This window comes from Pseudophryne corroboree, chromosome 1 (assembly GCF_028390025.1).
Source record: "Pseudophryne corroboree isolate aPseCor3 chromosome 1, aPseCor3.hap2, whole genome shotgun sequence".
NCBI classification, from domain to species: domain Eukaryota; kingdom Metazoa; phylum Chordata; class Amphibia; order Anura; family Myobatrachidae; genus Pseudophryne; species Pseudophryne corroboree.
The window spans coordinates 80,190,030-80,210,835 of record NC_086444.1 but is presented as its reverse complement, the minus strand read 5'-3'; the positions used below and the strand labels follow the sequence as shown (position 1 = coordinate 80,210,835).

At 46.1% G+C, this 20,806-nt stretch overlaps 2 protein-coding genes across 4 annotated transcripts in view; one reads left to right on the top strand and one right to left on the bottom strand.

Moving 5' to 3' along the window:
• Positions 1 to 11,671, bottom strand: part of SKP2 (S-phase kinase associated protein 2) — an 84,000-nt gene extending 72,329 nt beyond the window's left edge. The window contains exons 1-5 of the mRNA XM_063960979.1: positions 11,476 to 11,671; positions 8,077 to 8,333; positions 7,511 to 7,622; positions 1,247 to 1,390; positions 262 to 396 (exon numbers count right to left, since the gene is read on the bottom strand). Coding sequence (XP_063817049.1) covers positions 262 to 396; positions 1,247 to 1,390; positions 7,511 to 7,622; positions 8,077 to 8,333; positions 11,476 to 11,600 — 773 coding nt within the window. The 5' untranslated portion in view covers positions 11,601 to 11,671. The remainder of the gene's footprint in view (positions 1 to 261; positions 397 to 1,246; positions 1,391 to 7,510; positions 7,623 to 8,076; positions 8,334 to 11,475) is intronic.
• Positions 11,645 to 20,806, top strand: part of LMBRD2 (LMBR1 domain containing 2) — a 63,491-nt gene continuing 54,329 nt past the window's right edge. For all 3 annotated transcript variants that reach the window (XR_010243901.1, XM_063960963.1, XM_063960949.1), the window contains exons 1-3: positions 11,645 to 11,891; positions 15,768 to 15,995; positions 18,259 to 18,392. Coding sequence is in view for 2 of the 3 variants with exons in the window: in XM_063960963.1 (XP_063817033.1) it covers positions 15,822 to 15,995; positions 18,259 to 18,392 (308 nt within the window). In the remaining variant the exon portion in view is untranslated. The remainder of the gene's footprint in view (positions 11,892 to 15,767; positions 15,996 to 18,258; positions 18,393 to 20,806) is intronic.

Here is a 20,806-nt window from a genome sequence, read left to right as displayed (position 1 = left end):
TACACTGATGGAGAAGTTCCTCCAACCAGGGCAATAACTGCAGTTTGAAACCAAAGTAATCTATTTATCTTTACAATATGAATTTACTTTATTTTTTCGCTAGATGGTTATTGAACAGCTTTCTCTATAAAACACCCAGGTATTAGCAGATATATGGTTACCACTGATTGATGTTAGGATGCATTTGGTTTCCTCCGCTAAGACCGGCAATACCTGAATTCCAGGGCGCCATACTAGCACTGAAGTATTGTAACGCCTTACCATAATATGTCATCAGTAAGATCCATGCCCTCCAGGCTCAGATTGTGCAGTCTGTGGCAGCAGGAGATGATGCTCCGCAATGTGTCTGTGCTCACTGTACAGTTGGAGAAGTCTGCATGCTGGAGCCGCAGAGGCCTATGGGAGTCATAAGAAACAGTCTTACATTATAGGTCCCCAATGGTGCACAGAGAGTGCTAGAAAATCCATCAAGAAGCCGGCTGCTTTAGGAGACAAATTAAGTAAAGCTTATCTATATGATTTATCTAACGGACCGTTTAAAAATACACATATATACAGCAATGCTACAGCAAACAGTCCAGATCAGGACTTCTCCTACGGGTGGATAAAACATTTCCTGACCTCCACCACTTGCTAAGCGTACTACACATAGGGGGTAATTTCAAGTTGATCGCAGCAGGAATTCTGTTAGCAATTAGGCAAAACCATGTGCACTGCAGGGGAGGCAGATATAACATGTGCAGAGAGTTAGATTCGGGTGGGGTGTGTTCAATCTGCAATCTAATTTGCAGTGTAAAAATAAAGCAGCCAGTATTTACCCTGCACAGAAATAAAATAACCCACCCAAATCTAACTCTCTCTGCACATGTTATATCTGCCCCCCCTGCAGTGCACATGGTTTTGCCCAACTGCTAAAAAAAATTCCTGCTGCGATCAACTTGGAATTACCCCCATAGAAGTAATTAAAACAAATTTCTGATAAAGTAGAAGGAGGGACAAAACAGTAGAGGGAGGAGCAAGAAAGACCAAGGACCACTCATGGCTGATCGCTGGTGCCAAAGGAAAACCACAAACTGCAGCCGTGTTATAACCTTGTGGCAGATCTGGCCACAGGGAATGCTGCCAAATACCCAGCCAACGAATGACTGGGTCTGACCTTGTATAGAGACATGAAAGTAAGACAATGTGTGCCTGCATAGGGATTAAATCCCCCTATCTGCTTTACAGGACTGTTGTGATTTCTCACCTAATTTGTTTAAACATCACTTCTCCAATACTAGTCCTGGGGCAGCGCAGCACAACAACACCCAGCGACAGCAAACTTCCAATCACTCCATCTGTCAAATGTTTGGCAGTCAGATCAAGGCTGTGCCACAGAGATTCATCACACCTAAGGGGAGGAAATACATTTATTCATACATAGTGGGTGCTCAATAAAGTACAAGTAAATGTATGTATCCTGTATGCGGGAGAAGCACTGAGAAGTGAATCATTGCTGAGGTAGCAACAGTTACACTTCCCGTAAGCCCTTCTGAAATTAATCACAATTTTTCTATGATAATAAGATTTTACTTACCGATAAATCTATTTCTCGGAGTCCGTAGTGGATGCTGGGGTTCCTGAAAGGACCATGGGGAATAGCGGCTCCGCAGGAGACAGGGCACAAAAAGTAAAGCTTTTCCAGATCAGGTGGTGTGCACTGGCTCCTCCCCCTATGACCCTCCTCCAGACTCCAGTTAGGTACTGTGCCCGGACGAGCGTACACAATAAGGGAGGATTTTGAATCCCGGGTAAGACTCATACCAGCCACACCAATCACACCGTACAACTTGTGATCTAAACCCAGTTAACAGTATGATAACAGCGGAGCCTCTGAAAGATGGCTTCCTTCAACAATAACCCGAATTAGTTAACAATAACTATGTACAATTATTGCAGATAATCCGCACTTGGGATGGGCGCCCAGCATCCACTACGGACTCCGAGAAATAGATTTATCGGTAAGTAAAATCTTATTTTCTCTATCGTCCTAGTGGATGCTGGGGTTCCTGAAAGGACCATGGGGATTATACCAAAGCTCCCAAACGGGCGGGAGAGTGCGGATGACTCTGCAGCACCGAATGAGAGAACTCCAGGTCCTCCCTAGCCAGAGTATCAAATTTGTAAAATTTTACAAACGTGTTCTCCCCTGACCACGTAGCTGCTCGGCAGAGTTGTAATGCCGAGACCCCTCGGGCAGCCGCCCAAGATGAGCCCACCTTCCTTGTGGAGTGGGCCTTTACAGATTTAGGCTGTGGCAGGCCTGCCACAGAATGTGCAAGTTGGATTGTGCTACAGATCCAACGAGCAATCGTCTGCTTAGACGCAGGAGCACCCATCTTGTTGGGTGCATACAATATAAACAACGAGTCAGATTTTCTGACTCCAGCTGTCCTTGCAATATATATTTTTAATGCTCTGACAACGTCCAGTAACTTGGAGTCCTCCAAGTCACTTGTAGCCGCAGGCACTACAATAGGCTGGTTCAGATGAAATGCTGACACCACCTTAGGGAGAAAATGCGGACGAGTCCGCAGTTCTGCCCTGTCCGAATGGAAAATCAGATATGGGCTTTTGTAAGATAAAGCTGCCAGTTCTGACACTCTCCTGGCCGAAGCCAGGGCTAGAAGCATGGTCACTTTCCATGTGAGATATTTCAAATCCACCTTTTTTAGTGGTTCAAACCAATGAGATTTTAGAAATTCCAAAACCACATTGAGATCCCACGGTGCCACTGGAGGCACCACAGGCGGCTGTATATGCAGCACTCCCTTAACAAAGGTCTGGACTTCAGGGACTGAAGCCAATTCTTTTTGAAAGAAAATCGACAGGGCCGAAATTTGAACCTTAATAGATCCCAATTTGAGACCCATAGACAATCCTGATTGCAGGAAATGTAGGAATCGACCCAGTTGAAATTCCTCCGTCGGAGCACTCCGATCTTCGCACCACGCAACATATTTTCGCCAAATTCGGTGATAATGTTGCACGGTTACTTCCTTCCTCGCTTTAATCAAAGTAGGAATGACTTCTTCCGGCATGCCTTTTTCCTTTAGGATCCGGCGTTCAACCGCCATGCCGTCAAACGCAGCCGCGGTAAGTCTTGAAACAGACAGGGACCCTGCTGAAGCAAGTCCCTCCTTAGAGGTAGAGGCCACGGATCTTCCGTGATCATCTCTTGAAGTTCCGGGTACCAAGTCCTTCTTGGCCAATCCGGAACCACTAGTATCGTTCTCACGCCTCTTTGCCGTATAATTCTCAATACTTTTGGTATGAGAGGCAGAGGAGGAAACACATACACCGACTGGTACACCCAAGGCGTTACCAGCGCGTCCACAGCTATTGCCTGCGGATCTCTTGACCTGGCGCAATACCTGTCCAGTTTTTTGTTGAGGCGAGACGCCATCATGTCCACCATCGGTCTTTCCCAACGGGTTACCAGCATGTGGAAGACTTCTGGATGAAGTCCCCACTCTCCCGGGTGAAGATCGTGTCTGCTGAGGAAGTCTGCTTCCCAGTTGTCCACTCCCGGGATGAACACTGCTGACAGTGCTATCACATGATTCTCTGCCCAGCGAAGAATCCGTGCAGCTTCTGCCATTGCACTCCTGCTTCTTGTGCCGCCCTGTCTGTTCACATGGGCGACTGCCGTGATGTTGTCCGACTGGATCAACACCGGTTTTCCTTGAAGCAGAGGTTCTGCCTGGCTTAGAGCATTGTATATTGCTCTTAGTTCCAATATGTTTATGTGAAGAGACGTTTCCAGGCTCGTCCATACTCCCTGGAAGTTTCTTCCTTGTGTGACTGCTCCCCAGCCTCTCAGGCTGGCGTCCGTGGTCACCAGGATCCAATCCTGTATGCCGAATCTGCGGCCCTCCAATAGATGAGGACTCTGCAACCACCACAGAAGAGACACCCTTGTCCTTGGAGACAGGGTTATCCGTAGGTGCATCTGAAGATGCGACCCTGACCATTTGTCCAACAGATCCCTTTGGAAAATTCTTGCGTGGAATCTGCCGAATGGAATTGCTTCGTAAGAAGCCACCATTTTTCCCAGGACTCTTGTGCATTGATGTACAGACACCTTTCCTGGTTTTAGGAGGTTCCTGACAAGCTCGGATAACTCCTTGGCTTTTTCCTCCGGGAGAAAAACCTTTTTCTGAACCGTGTCCAGAATCATCCCTAGGAACAGCAGACGAGTTGTCGGCATTAACTGGGATTTTGGAATATTCAGAATCCACCCGTGCTGTTTTAGCACTTCTTGAGACAGTGCTAATCCCATCTCTAGCTGTTCTCTGGACCTTGCCCTTATTAGGAGATCGTCCAAGTATGGGATAATTAATACGCCTTTTCTTCGAAGAAGAATCATCATCTCGGCCATTACCTTTGTAAAGACCCGAGGTGCCGTGGACAATCCGAACGGCAGCGTCTGAAACTGATAGTGACAGTTTTGTACAACGAACCTGAGGTACCCCTGGTGTGAGGGGTAAATTGGAACGTGGAGATACGCATCCTTGATGTCCAAGGATACCATAAAGTCCCCCTCTTCCAGGTTCGCTATCACTGCTCTGAGTGACTCCATCTTGAACTTGAACTTCTTTATGTACAGGTTCAAGGACTTCAGATTTAGAATAGGCCTTACCGAGCCATCCGGCTTCGGTACCACAAAAAGAGTGGAATAATACCCCTTCCCTTGTTGTAGAAGAGGTACCTTGACTATCACCTGCTGAGAGTACAGCTTGTGAATGGCTTCCAAAACCGTCTCCCTTTCGGAGGGGGACGTTGGTAAAGCAGACTTCAGGAAACGGCGAGGTGGATCTGTCTCTAATTCCAACCTGTACCCCTGAGATATTATCTGCAGGATCCAGGGATCTACTTGCAAGTGAGCCCACTGCGCGCTGTAATTTTTGAGACGACCCCCCACCGTCCCCGAGTCCGCTTGAGAAGCCCCAGCGTCATGCGGAGGCTTTTGTAGAAGCCGGGGAGGGCTTCTGTTCCTGGGAAGGAGCTGCCTGTTGCTGTCTCTTCCCTCGACCTCTGCCTCGTGGCAGATATGAATAGCCCTTTGCTCTCTTATTTTTAAAGGAACGAAAGGGCTGCGGCTGAAAGGTCGGTGCCTTTTTCTGTTGGGGAGTGACTTGAGGTAGAAAGGTGGATTTCCCGGCTGTAGCCGTGGCCACCAAATCTGATAGACCGACTCCAAATAACTCCTCCCCTTTATACTGCAAAACTTCCATATGCCGTTTTGAGTCCGCATCGCCTGTCCACTGTCGCGTCCATAAAGTTCTTCTGGCCGAAATGGACATAGCACTTACCCGTGATGCCAGTGTGCAGATATCCCTCTGTGCATCACGCATATAAAGAAATGCATCCTTTATTTGTTCTAACGACAGTAAAATATTGTCCCTGTCCAGGGTATCAATATTTTCAATCAGGGACTCTGACCAAACTACCCCAGCACTGCACATCCAGGCAGTCGCTATAGCTGGTCGTAGTATAACACCTGCATGTGTGTATATACTTTTTTGGATATTTTCCATCCTCCTATCTGATGGATCTTTAAGTGCGGCCGTCTCAGGAGAGGGTAACGCCACTTGTTTAGATAAGCGTGTTAGTGCCTTGTCCACCCTAGGAGGTGTTTCCCAGCGCTCCCTAACCTCTGGCGGGAAAGGGTATAATGCCAATAATTTCTTTGAAATTATCAGCTTTTTATCAGGGGCAACCCACGCTTCATTACACACGTCATTTAATTCTTCTGATTCAGGAAAAACTATAGGTAGTTTTTTCACACCCCACATAATACCCTGTTTAGTGGTACCTGTAGTATCAGCTAAATGTTACGCCTCCTTCATTGCCAAAATCATATAACGTGTGGCCCTACTGGAAAATACGGTTGATTCGTCACCGTCACCACTGGAGTCATCGCCTGTGTCTGGGTCTGTGTCGACCGACTGAGGCAAAGGGCGTTTCACAGCCCCTGACGGTGTTTGAGTCGCCTGGACAGGCACTAATTGATTGTCCGGCCGTCTCATGTCGTCAAACGACTGCTTTAGCGTGTTGACACTATCCCGTAGTTCCATAAATAAAGGCATCCATTCTGGTGTCGACTCCCTAGGGGGTGACATCCTCATATTTGGCAATTGCTCCGCCTCCACGCCAATATCGTCCTCATACATGTCGACACACACGTACCGACACACAGCAGACACACAGGGAATGCTCCTAACGAAGACAGGACCCACTAGCCCTTTGGGGAGACAGAGGGAGAGTTTGCCAGCACACACCAAAAGCGCTATATATATATATCAGGGATAGCCTTATAATAAGTGCTCCCTTATAGCTGCTTTGTTATATCAAAATATCGCCATAAATTTGCCCCCCCTCTCTGTTTTACCCTGTTTCTGTAGTGCAGTGCAGGGGAGAGACTTGGGAGCCGTCCTGACCAGCGGAGCTGTGAGAGGAAATGGCGCCGTGTGCTGAGGAGATAGGCCCCGCCCCTTTTCTGGCGGGCTCGTCTCCCGCTATTTAGAGAAATCAGGCAGGGGTTAAATATCTCCATATAGCCTCTGGGGGCTATATGTGAGGTATTTTTAGCCTTTATATAGGTTACATTTGCCTCCCAGGGCGCCCCCCTCCCAGCGCCCTGCACCCTCAGTGACTGCAGTGTGAAGTGTGCTGAGAGGAAAATGGCGCACAGCTGCAGTGCTGTGCGCTACCTTTAGAAGACTGCAGGAGTCTTCAGCCGCCGATTCTGGACCTCTTCTGACTTCAGCATCTGCAAGGGGGCCGGCGGCGCGGCTCCGGTGACCATCCAGGCTGTACCTGTGATCGTCCCTCTGGAGCTTGATGTCCAGTAGCCAAGAAGCCAATCCATCCTGCACGCAGGTGAGTTGACTCCTTCTCCCCTCAGTCCCTCGCTGCAGTGATCCTGTTGCCAGCAGGAATCACTGTAAAATAAAAAACCTAGCTAAACTTTTTCTAAGCAGCTCTTTAGGAGAGCCACCTAGATTGCACCCTTCTCGGCCGGGCACAAAAATCTAACTGGAGTCTGGAGGAGGGTCATAGGGGGAGGAGCCAGTGCACACCACCTGATCTGGAAAAGCTTTACTTTTTGTGCCCTGTCTCCTGCGGAGCCGCTATTCCCCATGGTCCTTTCAGGAACCCCAGCATCCACTAGGACGATAGAGAAAAATATGTAAAGACTTCTCAGACGCCACTGTATTACCAAACTGTATTGGTATACATGCACGGTAATCCCTGCACTGTCATAGTATTCCTTTAATCATTACATTACTTAGCAATCATTGGTAAAGTAACGCTATGCTACCATGTCTGCACGTAGCAGATTTCCTCGAGTAGCAGGCGTTATAGGCCAGTTTCAGTTCCTAGCTCAGGACAATGAAGAGCGAGTTTCAATTATAGACATCATGAGTATTACTTCTTTTTTCATTCTCTTATAGTAAGCACTCACGAAAGTCTGTTCCACCGTTTGCAGACCCGAGAGACTCTCAAAAGGTCAGTAAGATGCAGGTAGGAAAATAAACTCAGCAGTAACTCATCTGGCAGCGAGTCCCAGGACACCCCTAGGAGGAAAAAGGAAATGGGCAATAACATTTTTTTAAGGACATGTACAGCAGTACAATAAGGCAGAAACACGGACAATGGGGGTGATTCAGACCTGATCGATGGGCTGCAAAGTTTGCTGTCTTGCGTTCGGATTGTCACCGCCTCCAGGGGGAGTGTCAATTCGCCACGCAAGTGTGCGATACCATGTGTACGCACAGCTGCAAAAATCAAGTGTGTGCAGTCTCTGCGCAGCCCAGGACTTACTCCTACAGTGCGATGAGAACAGACTTATCGGGGCCGAAGCGGACGTCGGACACCCTCCCTGTAAACGTTTGGACAAACACCAGCCACAAATGGCCTCTTCCTATCAATCACCTTGCGAACACCCGTGCGATCAAGTCTGCATGACCCCCAATGGTCATCCCTTTACAGGTATGAGAAATGGAAGACACTGCGCCCGACAACACGTACCTGACTGACAGGCTCTGGCTGTCCTGGGACGCCTAGATATAATAAATAGGTCATCTTTCTCTTTCTTTTTCTGACGTTTCTGAGGTGGGGTCATCTGTACAATTTGGTCCTGAGGGGTGTTTTCTGTGTCCTGTGGATCTTTCTCCATAGGGGTAACTCCCATTCCACAGAAGAGGTCTGAGCTCTTCTTCGAGTCCCATGACCAACCGAGGTTCAATATATTCCGTTCGGAAGCGGGAATCTCTTGAAGGTGTCTCCTACAGAATAACACAAGTTACCTCTCTCATGGCCTCTGAGAATGGATCACATAATAGATCTAAGTAATTGGATTGTGGGAGGAAACCTTTGTAAATAGGAGGAAAACCTACAAACTCCACACATTTGCCACTGGCATAAATCAAACCAATGACCCCAATACTGTGAGGTGGCAAAACCATACTTTATAGGGATTATCAAGTCACTAGAAACCAGTGGCACAGCTGCACTGTACATTAATACCCCTTTCAGACTGCCATCTTGTAAGGGTTATTTTATTGCACATGAGCGCAGTAACCCGGGTTGCTGTGCGGTCTGAAAGGGCCATGGGGAAATATCCCAGATCAAGGGACCCGGTATTTCAACCCTGGTGGAGACCAGGGTTTAAGACGGCATCAACCCGGGTCGCTGTCCGGTGTGAACGGGTTGCCGGGTCAATGCGGCCCGTTTCCCATTCACACTGTATGGACAGGCGGCACTTGGAGATCATCTGATCTCCAACAGTATGGGACCAAAGTACACGCAATGGGATATATGCCAGATAATGAGGGATAGCATGGGACAGAAGGACACCGTGATGGGACATACGCAGGATAATGAGGGACAGCATGGGACAGAAGTAAACAGGATGAGACATATGCGGGATCATGAGTGATAGCATGGGACAGAAGAACACGTGATGGGACATACGCAGGATAATGAGGGATAGCATGGGACAGAAGAACACGTGATGGGACATACGCAGGATAATGGAGGGATAGCATGGGACAGAAGAACACGGGATGGTACATACGCAGGATAATGAGGGATAGCATGGGACAGAAGAACACGGGATGGTACATACGCAGGATAATGAGGGATAGCATGGGACAGAAGAACACGGGATGGTACATACGCAGGATAATGAGGGATAGCATGGGACAGAAGAACACGGGATGGTACATACGCAGGATAATGAGGGATAGCATGGGACAGAAGAACACGGGATGGTACATACGCAGGATAATGAGGGATAGCATGGGACAGAAGAACACGGGATGGTACATACGCAGGATAATGAGGGATAGCATGGGACAGAAGAACACGTGATGGGACATACGCAGGATAATGAGTGGTAACATGGGATAGAGGTACACAGGATGGGACATATGAGGGATAGCATGGGACAGAGGTACACGGGATGGGACGTATGCGGGATAATGAGTGATAGCATGGGACAGAGGTACACAGGGTGGGATATATGAGTGATAGCATGGGACACAGGGTAGGATATATGAGGGATAGCATAGGACAGAGGTACACAGGGTGGGATATATGAGGGATAATGAGTGATAGCATGGGACACAGGGTAGGATATATGAGGGATAGCATGGGACAGAGGTACACAGGGTGGGATATGTGAGTGATAGCATGGGACAGAAGAACACGGGATGGTACATACGCAGGATAATGAGGGATAGCATGGGACAGAAGAACACGTGATGGGACATACGCAGGATAATGAGGGATAGCATGGGACAGAAGAACACGTGATGCGACGTATGCGGGATAATGAGTGATAGCATGGGACAGAGGTACACAGGGTGGGATATATGCGGGATAATGAGGGATAGCATGGGACAGAAGTACACGGGATGGGATCTATGTGAGATGTGCGTAATGAGTGATAACATGGGATAGAGGTACACAGGGTGGGACATATGAGGGATTGCACTGGACAGAAGTACACGGGATAGGACATATGTGGGATAATGAGTTATAACATGGGACAGAGGTACACAGGGTGGGACATATGAGGGATAATGAGGGATAGCATGGGACAGAAGTACACGGGATGGGACATATGAGGGATAGCATGGGACAGAGGTACACGGGATAGGACATATGCAGGATAACAAGTGTTAGCACGGGACAGAGGTACACAGGGTGGGATATATGAGGGATAATGAGTGATAGCATGGGACACAGGGTAGGATATATGAGGGATAGCATGGGACAGAGGTACACAGGGTGGAATATATGAGGGATAATGAGTGATAGCATGGGACACAGGGTAGGATATATGAGGGATAGCATGGGACAGAGGTACACAGGGTGGAATATATGAGGGATAATGAGTGATAGCATGGGACACAGGGTAGGATATATGAGGGATAGCATGGGACAGAGGTACACAGGGTGGGATATATGAGGGATAATGAGTGATAGCATGGGACACAGGGTAGGATATATGAGGGATAGCATGGGACAGAGGTACACAGGGTGGGATATGTGAGGGATAATGAGTGATAGCATGGGACACAGGGTAGGATATATGAGGGATAGCATGGGACAGAGGTACACAGGGTGGGATATGTGAGGGATAATGAGTGATAGCATGGGACACAGGGTAGGATATATGAGGGATAGCATGGGACAGAGGTACACAGGGTGGGATATATGAGGGATAATGAGTGATAGCATGGGACAGAGGTACACAGGGTGGGATATGTGAGGGATAATGAGTGATTACATGGGACAGAGGTACACAGGGTGGGATGAGTGATAGTATTGGACACAGGGTAGGATATATGAGGGATAGCATGGGACAGAGGTACACAGGCTGGGATATATGAGGGATAATGAGTGATAGCATGGGACACAGGGTAGGATATATGAGGGATAGCATGGGACACAGGGTAGGATATATGAGGGATAGCATGGGACAGAGGTACACAGGGTGGGATATGTGAGGGATAATGAGGGATTACATGGGACAGGAGGTACACAGGGTGGGATAATGAGTGATAGCATTGGACACAGGGTAGGATATATGAGGGATAGCATGGGACAGAGGTACACAGGGTGGGATATGTGAGGGATAATGAGGGATTACATGGGACAGGAGGTACACAGGGTGGGATAATGAGTGATAGCATTGGACACAGGGTAGGATATATGAGGGATAGCATGGGACAGAGGTACACAGGATGGGATATGTGCGAGATAATGAGCACAGTGCAGGGCGGGAGGTGAACGGGATGGAGCAGGAGAGAGGACATAATAAGAGCAGATCAGTGGCACCATACGTCCCAGAATGCCTATCAGTGACTATAAAGCTGCACACGCAATGATAACCCCACCCCCTGATTCCGGTGCCGTTACCTCTGCATGATCAGCGACCGCTCTCCGTCTCCCCTTTTACACTTCCCGCGCCCGCCGCCCAGAGCTCTTTCTGTGTACGTGTCCTGCGTCATGACGTCACACGATGCCGATTGCCCAGTGCGCATGCGTCTCTGACGTGTCACGTGTCCCTCCTGCTTTTGCTGACCAGCTCAGGAAGGGTATGGTCTAGCTCAGGGTTGGCCAACCCGCGGCTCTCCCCTTCATGTGATGCGAGCTATCAGGGCGGAAGTTGAGAAGAAGTGACGCACATTAGGGGGCGGAAGCCGACAGGAAGTGACGCACCTAAATATCATATCTTGTCTTGTCAGTGAGTGTTTCTGGGCCGCTGTGCTGCCGGTATATCGCGGAGTGAGCCGGTGATGCGTCCCGGGGGTACCGTGTGAGGAAACCTCGCCGTAAGTCACAGGGCGGGACATTCATAGTCCTATCTTTGTATCAGCATGGGGCGTGTTTCCTCCATTTATTTACCACTACACAGTGACTGTTCTCAGTCTGTACATTATTACACAGGCTACGGGGAGATAGAACTGCTCTAATGTGTATTAGTGACTGTCCCCTCTGTGTATTATATGGGATTCAGGGACTATCACTGCTGCACTCTGTATTAATATTACTGCTTCTCTATGTGTATTAGTGACTGTCCCCTCTGTGTATATTATATGGGATGCAGGGAGATATCATTCTTCCTCTATATGTATTAGTGACTCCCCTCTGTGTATTACTGCTTCTCTATGTATATTAGTGGCTGTCTCCTCTGTGTATATTATATGGGATGCAGGGAGATATCACTCTTCCTCTATATGTGTATTAGTGACTGTCCCCTCTGTGTATTATTATATGGGATGCAGGGAGATATCATTCTTCCTCTATGTGTATAATACCCCTTTTACACTCGCACTCCCGGGATGCTTCCCGGGACTGACCCCTTTCACACTGCACTAAGACCTGGGATCGACCCGGGACAGCCCCATTTACACTGATCCCGGGATATCCCTGTAAATGCATATGTATGTCATTAGAAATGGCCTTGGGCTCAGAAAAGATGACATCATCTTTTCTGAGCCCAAGAAAGCTCCAATCCGAGTCCTTTTAACAGTCCCGGGATAGTGAATCCCGGGACGGACCCTTTCGCACTACACAGCTTCCCGGGACGGTCCTGGGACCAACCCTGGTCGAGACCTGGGTTGAAATCCCGGGATGCTCGTCCCGGGAAATTGACCCTGTACCCTTTTACACTGAGAAAAATCCCGGGATGATGTGCGTTCACGTGCAAAATCCCGGGATTTTGCGCGTTCACGTGCAAAATCCCGGGATTTTCATGCGAGTGTAAAAATAAGATTTTACTTACCGATAAATCTATTTCTCGTAGTCCGTAGTGGATGCTGGGGACTCCGTCAGGACCATGGGGAATAGCGGCTCCCCATGGTCCTGACGGAGTCCCCAGCATCCACTAGGACGTCAGAGAAAGGGGTATTAGTGACTGTCCCCTCTGTGTATTATTATATGGGATGCAGGGAGATATCACTTCTCCTCTATGTGTATTAGTGACTCCCCTCTGTGTATTACTATTACTGCTTCTCTATGTGTATTAGTGACTGTCCCCTCTGTGTATTGTTATATGGGATGCAGGGACTATCACTGCTCCACTGTGTATTACTATTACCGCTTCTCTATGTGTATTAGTGACTGTCCCCTCTGTGTATTACTATTACCGCTTCTCTATGTGTATTAGTGACTCCCCTCTGTGTATTACTATTACTGCTTCTCTATGTGTATTAGTGACTGTCCCCTCTGTGTATTGTTATATGGGATGCAGGGAGATATCACTCTTCCTCTATGTGTATTAGTGACTGTCCCCTCTGTGTATTGTTATATGGGATGCAGGGAGATATCACTCTTCCTCTATGTGTATTAGTGACTGTCCCCTCTGTGTATTGTTATATGGGATGCAGGGAGATATCACTTCTCCTCTATGGGGTCAATTCTATTCGGCAATTTAAGATTAGCGCCGGGAATTAGCTCCCGACGCTATTCAATTCAGCTGCTAGTGACCCGCAATTGTCGGGAATTCTTCTCTCATCCCCGGGGGATGACAGAAGAAACCCGACAAAAGTGCTGCCTCGCGGCCGGCGCGAGGCTGATTCTGTCGGGAATCAGCATCGCCGCGGGTAGTTAAGTCGGAGAATGCCCGTTCTCCCGACAAAACTACCTGTTAAGTCGGCGAGAACGGGACATCGCCGACTTAACTGGAGCTGAATTGAATAGCGCCGGGAGCTAATTCCCGGCGCTATTCTTAAGTTGCCGAATAGAATCGACCCCTATGTGTATTAGTGACTCCCCTCTGTGTATTACTATTACTGCTTCTTTGTGTATTATTATATGGGATGCAGGGAATATCACTCTTCCTCTATGTGTATTAGTGACTGTCCCCTCTGTGTATTACTGCTTCTCTATGTGTATTAGTGACTGTCCCCTCTGTGTATATTATATGGGATGCAGGGAGATATCACTCTTCCTCTATGTGTATTAGTGACTGTCCCCTCTGTGTATTGTTATATGGGATGCAGGGAGATATCACTTCTCCTCTATGGGGTCGATTCTATTCGGCAACTAATGAATAGCGCCGGGAATTAGCTCCCGACGCTATTCAATTCAGCAACTAGTTACGTCGGCGATGGCCCGTTCTCGCCGACAAAACAGGTAGTTTTGTCGGGAGAACGGGCATTCTCCGACTTAACTCCCCGGCGAGAGGCTGATTCCCGACAGAATCAGCCTTGCGCCGGCCGCGAGGCAGCACTTTTGTCGGGTTTCTCTTCTCATCCCCCGGGGATGAGAGAAGAATTCCCGACAATTGCAGGTAACTAGTTGCTGAATTGAATAGCGTCGGGAGCTAATTCCCGGCGCTATTCATTAGTTGCCGAATAGAATCGACCCCTATGTGTATTAGTGACTCCCCTCTGTGTATTACTGCTTCTCTATGTGTATTAGTGACAGTCCCCTCTGTGTATTATATGGGATGCAGGGAGATATCACTCTTCCTCTATGAGTATTAGTGACTGTCCCCTCTGTGTATTATTATATGGGATGCAGGGAGATATCACTCTTCCTCTATGTGTATTAGTGACTCCCCTCTGTGTAATTACTATTACTGCTTCTCTATGTGTATTAGTGACTGTCCCCTCTGTGTATTATTATATGGGATGCAGGCAGATATCACTCTTCCTCTATGTGTATTAGTGACTGTCCCCTCTGTGTATTATTATATGGGATGCAGGGAGATATCACTCTTCCTCTATGTGTATTAGTGACTCCCCTCTGTGTAATTACTATTACTGCTTCTCTATGTGTATTAGTGACTGTCCCCTCTGTGTATATTATATGGGATGCAGGGACTATCACTGCTCCACTGTGTATTACTATTACTGCTTCTCTATGTGTATTAGTGACAGTCCCCTCTGTGTATATTATATGGGATGCAGGGAGATATCACTGTTCCTCTATGTGTATTAGTGACTGTTCCCTCTGTGTATTACTATTACTGCTTCTATGTGTATTATTATATGGGATGCAGGGAATATATCACTGTTCCTCCTATGTGTATTAGTGACTCTTTTCTGTGTATTACTATTAGTGACAGTCCCCTCTGTGTATTATGTGGGCTGCAGGGAGATATCACTCTTCCTCTATGTGTATTAGTTACTCCCCTCTGTGTATTACTATTACTGCTTCTCTGTGTATTAGTGACAGTCCCCTCTGTGTATTATTATTTGTGATGCAGGGAGATGACACTGTTCCTCTATGTGTATTAGTGACTCTCTTCTGTGTATTACTATTACTGCTTCTCTATGTGTATTCGTGGCTGTCCCCTCTGTGTATTATTATATGGGATGCAGGGAATATCACTTCTCTGTGTATTAGAGACTGTCCCCTCTGTATATTATTATATGGGCTACAGGGAGATTTCACTCTTCCTCTGTGTATTAGTGACTCCCCTCTGTGTATTACTGCTTCTCTATGTATATTAGTGGCTGTCCCCTATTATATGGGATGCAGGGAATATCACTTCTCCTCTATGTGTACTAGTGACTGTCCACTCTGTGTATTATTATATGGGATGCAGGGAGATATCACTGTTCCATTGAGTGTATTGGTGACTGTCCCCTCTATACGTTATTATTAAATGATCCTTATTGTACCTTAAAACTTATATTCTCATTCAGTTTTATTCCCATTGTTTTGAGCTCATGTTGTGTTACACTGATCTCTTACAGCTTTGAACCTGAACTAATTCCCGTACCCCCAGTGGCTGAAGAGCGTTGGTAACAATGAGTGGAGCGGCCCTTGGAGTTGAGATTGTATTTGTGTTTTTTCTTGCCCTCTTTCTCCTGCACCGATTTGGGGACTTCAAAAAACAACACAGACTTGTGCTAGTGGCCACACTCCTAGCCTGGTGCCTGTGTTTCTTGATTGTGTTTATCATACCACTGGACGTTAGTACGGTAAGCTGCCTCGCAAGCTCGCCAGTGTGGTGATCTGTGTAGTTCCTCACTGTTGGTCAACCATGCTGTAATACTAACTGCAGCTGAGAACCCGCTAATACTGAATCCAGCTTATTGTCAGAGCTCTGTAGGCCATTCATCACATTTTGCAACCGTATAGACCAGGCATTCTCAACCTCGGTCCTCAAAGCACACCAACAGTGCAGGTTTTAGTGATATCCAGGCTTCAGCACATGTAGTTAAATCATAATAACTGAGCTGCTAATTGTCACCTGTGGTCAAGCATGGATATAACTGAATCCTGGACTGTTAGTGTGCCTTGAGGAACGAGGTTGGGAATTCCTGCTATAGACAGATGCCACCTTTGCTTCAGGAGAGATTGCCATGTTCCCCGCCCACCAACATCCTCTTGTTACATGTCAGAATCCACTTTATTGGCAAGGTGTACAACCGTATATCCGGAATGTATGTGGTGTGTTTGCTAAAGGAGGGATTGCCCAAACCATTCAAGCAACATGAAAGCTAGTTTTATTGGGAATGATAAAGGATGCATGTAGTTGAACCACTGTTTTTATACAATTTGAGGCAAAAAAAAAACTCAGATTTTGTGAGTTGATAAAGTCATGGTAAATGTTATTCAAAATTCTAGTACATAATCAAAAAGTGCACGGAGTACAGTTTATTTTGTTTGGCTTCGAATGTATCATCCAGATGGTGGCCTTCATTCGTGATACACATTTGGCGTGTTTCTGAAGGGTCTCTTCACTCGGCGGGTCGCTGCAATCTCCTGCTGAAGCCCACTTTTTCTTTTATCTGGCTATGTTATCAAGCAGAAAACAACTCCTCTTCATGAAAGGCCTCTACACAGCCAGCGGGGCCATATGACAGTTGAGGTCTACACGCATCGACCAAGAACCATTAATGAACTGAAGGCTGCGGTGTTCCAAGGAAGAACAATATTCATCAAAACCAATTGAACATAAATTGTATTCCGTGCACTTTTATATTATGTAGTAACAATTTGAATAGCATTTACCATGCTTTTATTTATTTTTTTATTTTTATTTTTTTATTAACCTCTAAAACGTAGGGTTTTGTTTGTTGTGTTTTTTTTTTTTTGCCTCACCCTGTAAAATAACAGAGCAGCAGATAAATATTATGGGTAAATTAATGACAAGCCTCTGGACGTACCATTTGTCATCCATTGTTCATGACTGATGGACTCCTAGTAATCGGAGCAATAAAAAGAACAGTGCCACTACACAGCGTGCCTCCATATTGTGGGCCGGATTCGGAGGTGGACAAAGATGATTTTCAAACAACTGAGATGCTCTCTTGAAGCACCATATGACAGTGTGTTGGTGCAGTTTCTCCAACTGCGTGTGGCTTCCTGTGTGAGCGGCTGTGCGTCTTTGAATGCAGCAGCTTTCAGCAACACACCTGCTTACTTCCCAGGAACGCCCACTGAAATGCTCAAACCGTGCATCTGATTCTGTGCCGCGTAGACTTAAAACATCACTCATTCACCCATGAATTGACACTCCCTCTGAATCAGGCTCTGTGTGGTCACAGCAGCATACTTCTAAATAATATTTGGTGTGTGCTTTAGGTAACTGTTCAGTATCATTGGTCAGATAATAAAAGCCGTTACTATTGCAGTGAAATGAAATATAAACAAAACACTTCTTAGTAATCTACCTGTAGGTCTGTTTGAGAGCCTTGATAAGACCAGCTTGGAAAGTAAGACTATGGGGGTAATTCAGAGTTGATCGCAGCAGCAAACTTGTTAGCAGTTGGGCAAAACCATGTGCACTGCAGGTGGGGCAGATATAACATGTGCAGAGAGATTTTGATTTGGGTGGGTTTTTTTGTTTATGTGCAGGGTAAATACTGGCTGCTTTATTTTTACACTGCAATTTAGATTTAAATTTGAACACTCCCCACCCAAATCCAACTCTCTGCAAATGTTATATCTGCCCCACCTGCAGTGCAAATGGCTTTGCCCAAATGCTAACAAATTTGCTGCTGCGATCAACTCTGAATTACCCGCTATGTTCAGCTGATATCCCCAGTCTTTAGGCGTTATTGCTCCATCCATTCCCTTCACATGTTAGTAAACCCAGTGTAAGGTGTAATTCTCAGTGTTGGGAATTACAGCTACAATATTGATAAGATCCCTGAATTTGGAGGGTGTACAAAGAGATCCATGATGTTTTCATAGGCTGGTTCTGTTCATTAATAACAGTCTATTTTATACTTTCAGACCATATATAATCGATGCATCGCCAGGAGCGCTGTCACTCCCACCCCCATCAATGTGAGCCAGCTTGCCACAACCACAAAAGCAGCAATTACCAACGTCTCCACACCTTACTCAGCCACCACCCACTCACTAAGGTAGATATTATTATCATTGCTATTAGTCATTTATATAGCTCCAGTCGTACTATGTAGAACTGTACAGAGAATATGTCCTCATTCACCTCAGTCTCTGCCCCATTGGAGGTGTGTGTGTGTGTGTGTGTGTGTGTGTGTGTGTGTGTGTGTGTGTGTGTGTGTGTGTCGCCTTTCTTTAAGTCATTATATCATTCTGCAACAGTTAATTGTGTAGTTCAATTATATTCTTCCCAGCAACATCCCATGATGAACCATATTGTAAAGCTCTTCATTTTGATAAGCACACAAATCTTCTAGATATATGTACGTACTGTATGGGGTGAGTAGTCCCAGGTATACAATGGATTCTGTAAATGTAACACGCTGATGTGTTTGGACAGCTCTCTTTAATGAGTTATGTTGTCAGAATTTCTGAACAAAGACCTCTAGCTGGAATGTAAAGTCCGTGTACAAAGTACATTTGTTGTAGACGGTCATGTGAGAGGCTTTACCTAAACCACAGAAGCCTGATTGGCTTACCACTTCCGGGTTCGGTGGATGTGTAGCATCAGCATTGTGAATGTATAGATTTGTGAACAATGTACTTAGAGTAGATAGAAAAGTCAAGTTTTACATATTTGGTATACTCTTAACAGAGCCAGAGTTGGAGGTGGCTGATCCTCCTTACTGAGACTCATTTTGATCTTATGCGATATGTCCAGTTGGCTGAGCATACGATTGGGGACGCTTTCAGTTATGCATATAGTTCTTCAAAAACAGTCAACAAGAACAAAGCAACAGCTTCACATAGTATAATGTTGTTACATTAGGGAAGCAGTTAACTTCCCGACGGACGGGTTCCCGGCGATTGATATACCGGCGCCTGGATCCCGAAGTAGGAAGCATTGCTGGCGTCGGGATGCCAGCGTCGCATTACGGACAGCCGGCGTCCCAATCGTGCGTGCAGCGGGGTGTAGTGGGGGTGTCAGGTTTAGGCTGTCTGGATTCTGATGGACACGATACCGCTGTTGTTATTATAACCGCCGGCATCTCGTCCATCAGCAAATCATACTGATCCCGTTACAGTATTATTAGAATACACACAAGCTCCAGTCCAGCCACAGATGACACGTTCTCTGGTTGTATGATCAATGAATCCAATATCGATATAAACATCTGCATATTTAATCTATTGTTACTTTGATCTTGATCAGGTTAGATTGTCTATAGTCACACTTAGCAGGCTCAGCACAAGAAAACCTTTTCCTTATCAATGAATAATCTGCTAATGAGAACAGTACAGTATATTTCAGCTCTTACTGTGTATTTCAGCTCTTACTGTGTATTTATTTATTTATTTTTTTTGTGCTCAGTTGTATTAAAGAAGAGGCATCTTACATACAAGTTACCCTGGTTACATTTTGTTACTGTTTAGCTTTACGTCATTGGCTTAAGGCCTAAGGCAAATCCTGTGTGATTTAATAATTTAGTAGATTTGATGCCTCTGTTCTGTGACCTGCTTCCACAGTAGGGATGGCCAGGGCTCCGAAGCTAGGAGAGATTGTAATTATAAATACTATGAGCAGAACACAGGAAAACGAAAGAGTACTTAACCTGCGGCAACATTGTGGCGAGACATGTTCCTACTAGACATGCGTTGGCTGTCCATACTCCACCATTATTGTTTACAAGTGAACCAAATACTTTTCATCCTGAGAATGTTGCAGATATTGTGTGTATTTCTAAACTTACTATTCAAATAAATTAAAACCATAAACTTGACCTCTTACTATATAAATCTAAATCACAGTCATCATTTATTTTATAAGGCACTACAAAAATACAGCCGCATCTGACACTGAAAACAAATACTTGAATACATTAAGTATAGTAGCAAACGTGTGGTATAAGCACTAGTGCACAAACAATTATATAGAGTACATAACCATTTATACGAGTTATCCAAACTGCATAGCACTCACAGGTGATGGTGATTCAATTGTTTTACCCAGTGGCTGCCACCTGACGGGGCAATTCAATTGTTGATTCTTTTGGGCATGTATAGCCATGGGAGGGAGGATGAAGACGCATTTCAGCTCGCCACCTCCTGAGATGACGAGTTGAAAAATGCCAAAACGGGACTTTCCACATTGCCAGCAATATTTTATTATTATTATTATTATTATTATTACATTTTATTTATAAGGTGCCTCAAGTGGTTTCCAGTGTGCGTTTTGCAGCTGATCCCGGTGCTTTTCTGTGTGTTGGAAGTAATGGGCACCCGATCGGAGCAACAATTGAATTGACTTTCTCCAGTGGACGCCCATTGCTTTGGGCACCCCAAATACCAATTGGGGGTGCTGCAGTTGTTTTACCCCATGGCAGCCACTAGATGGCGCTTGACAGAGCAATTCAATTGTTGCTCCGTTCATGCA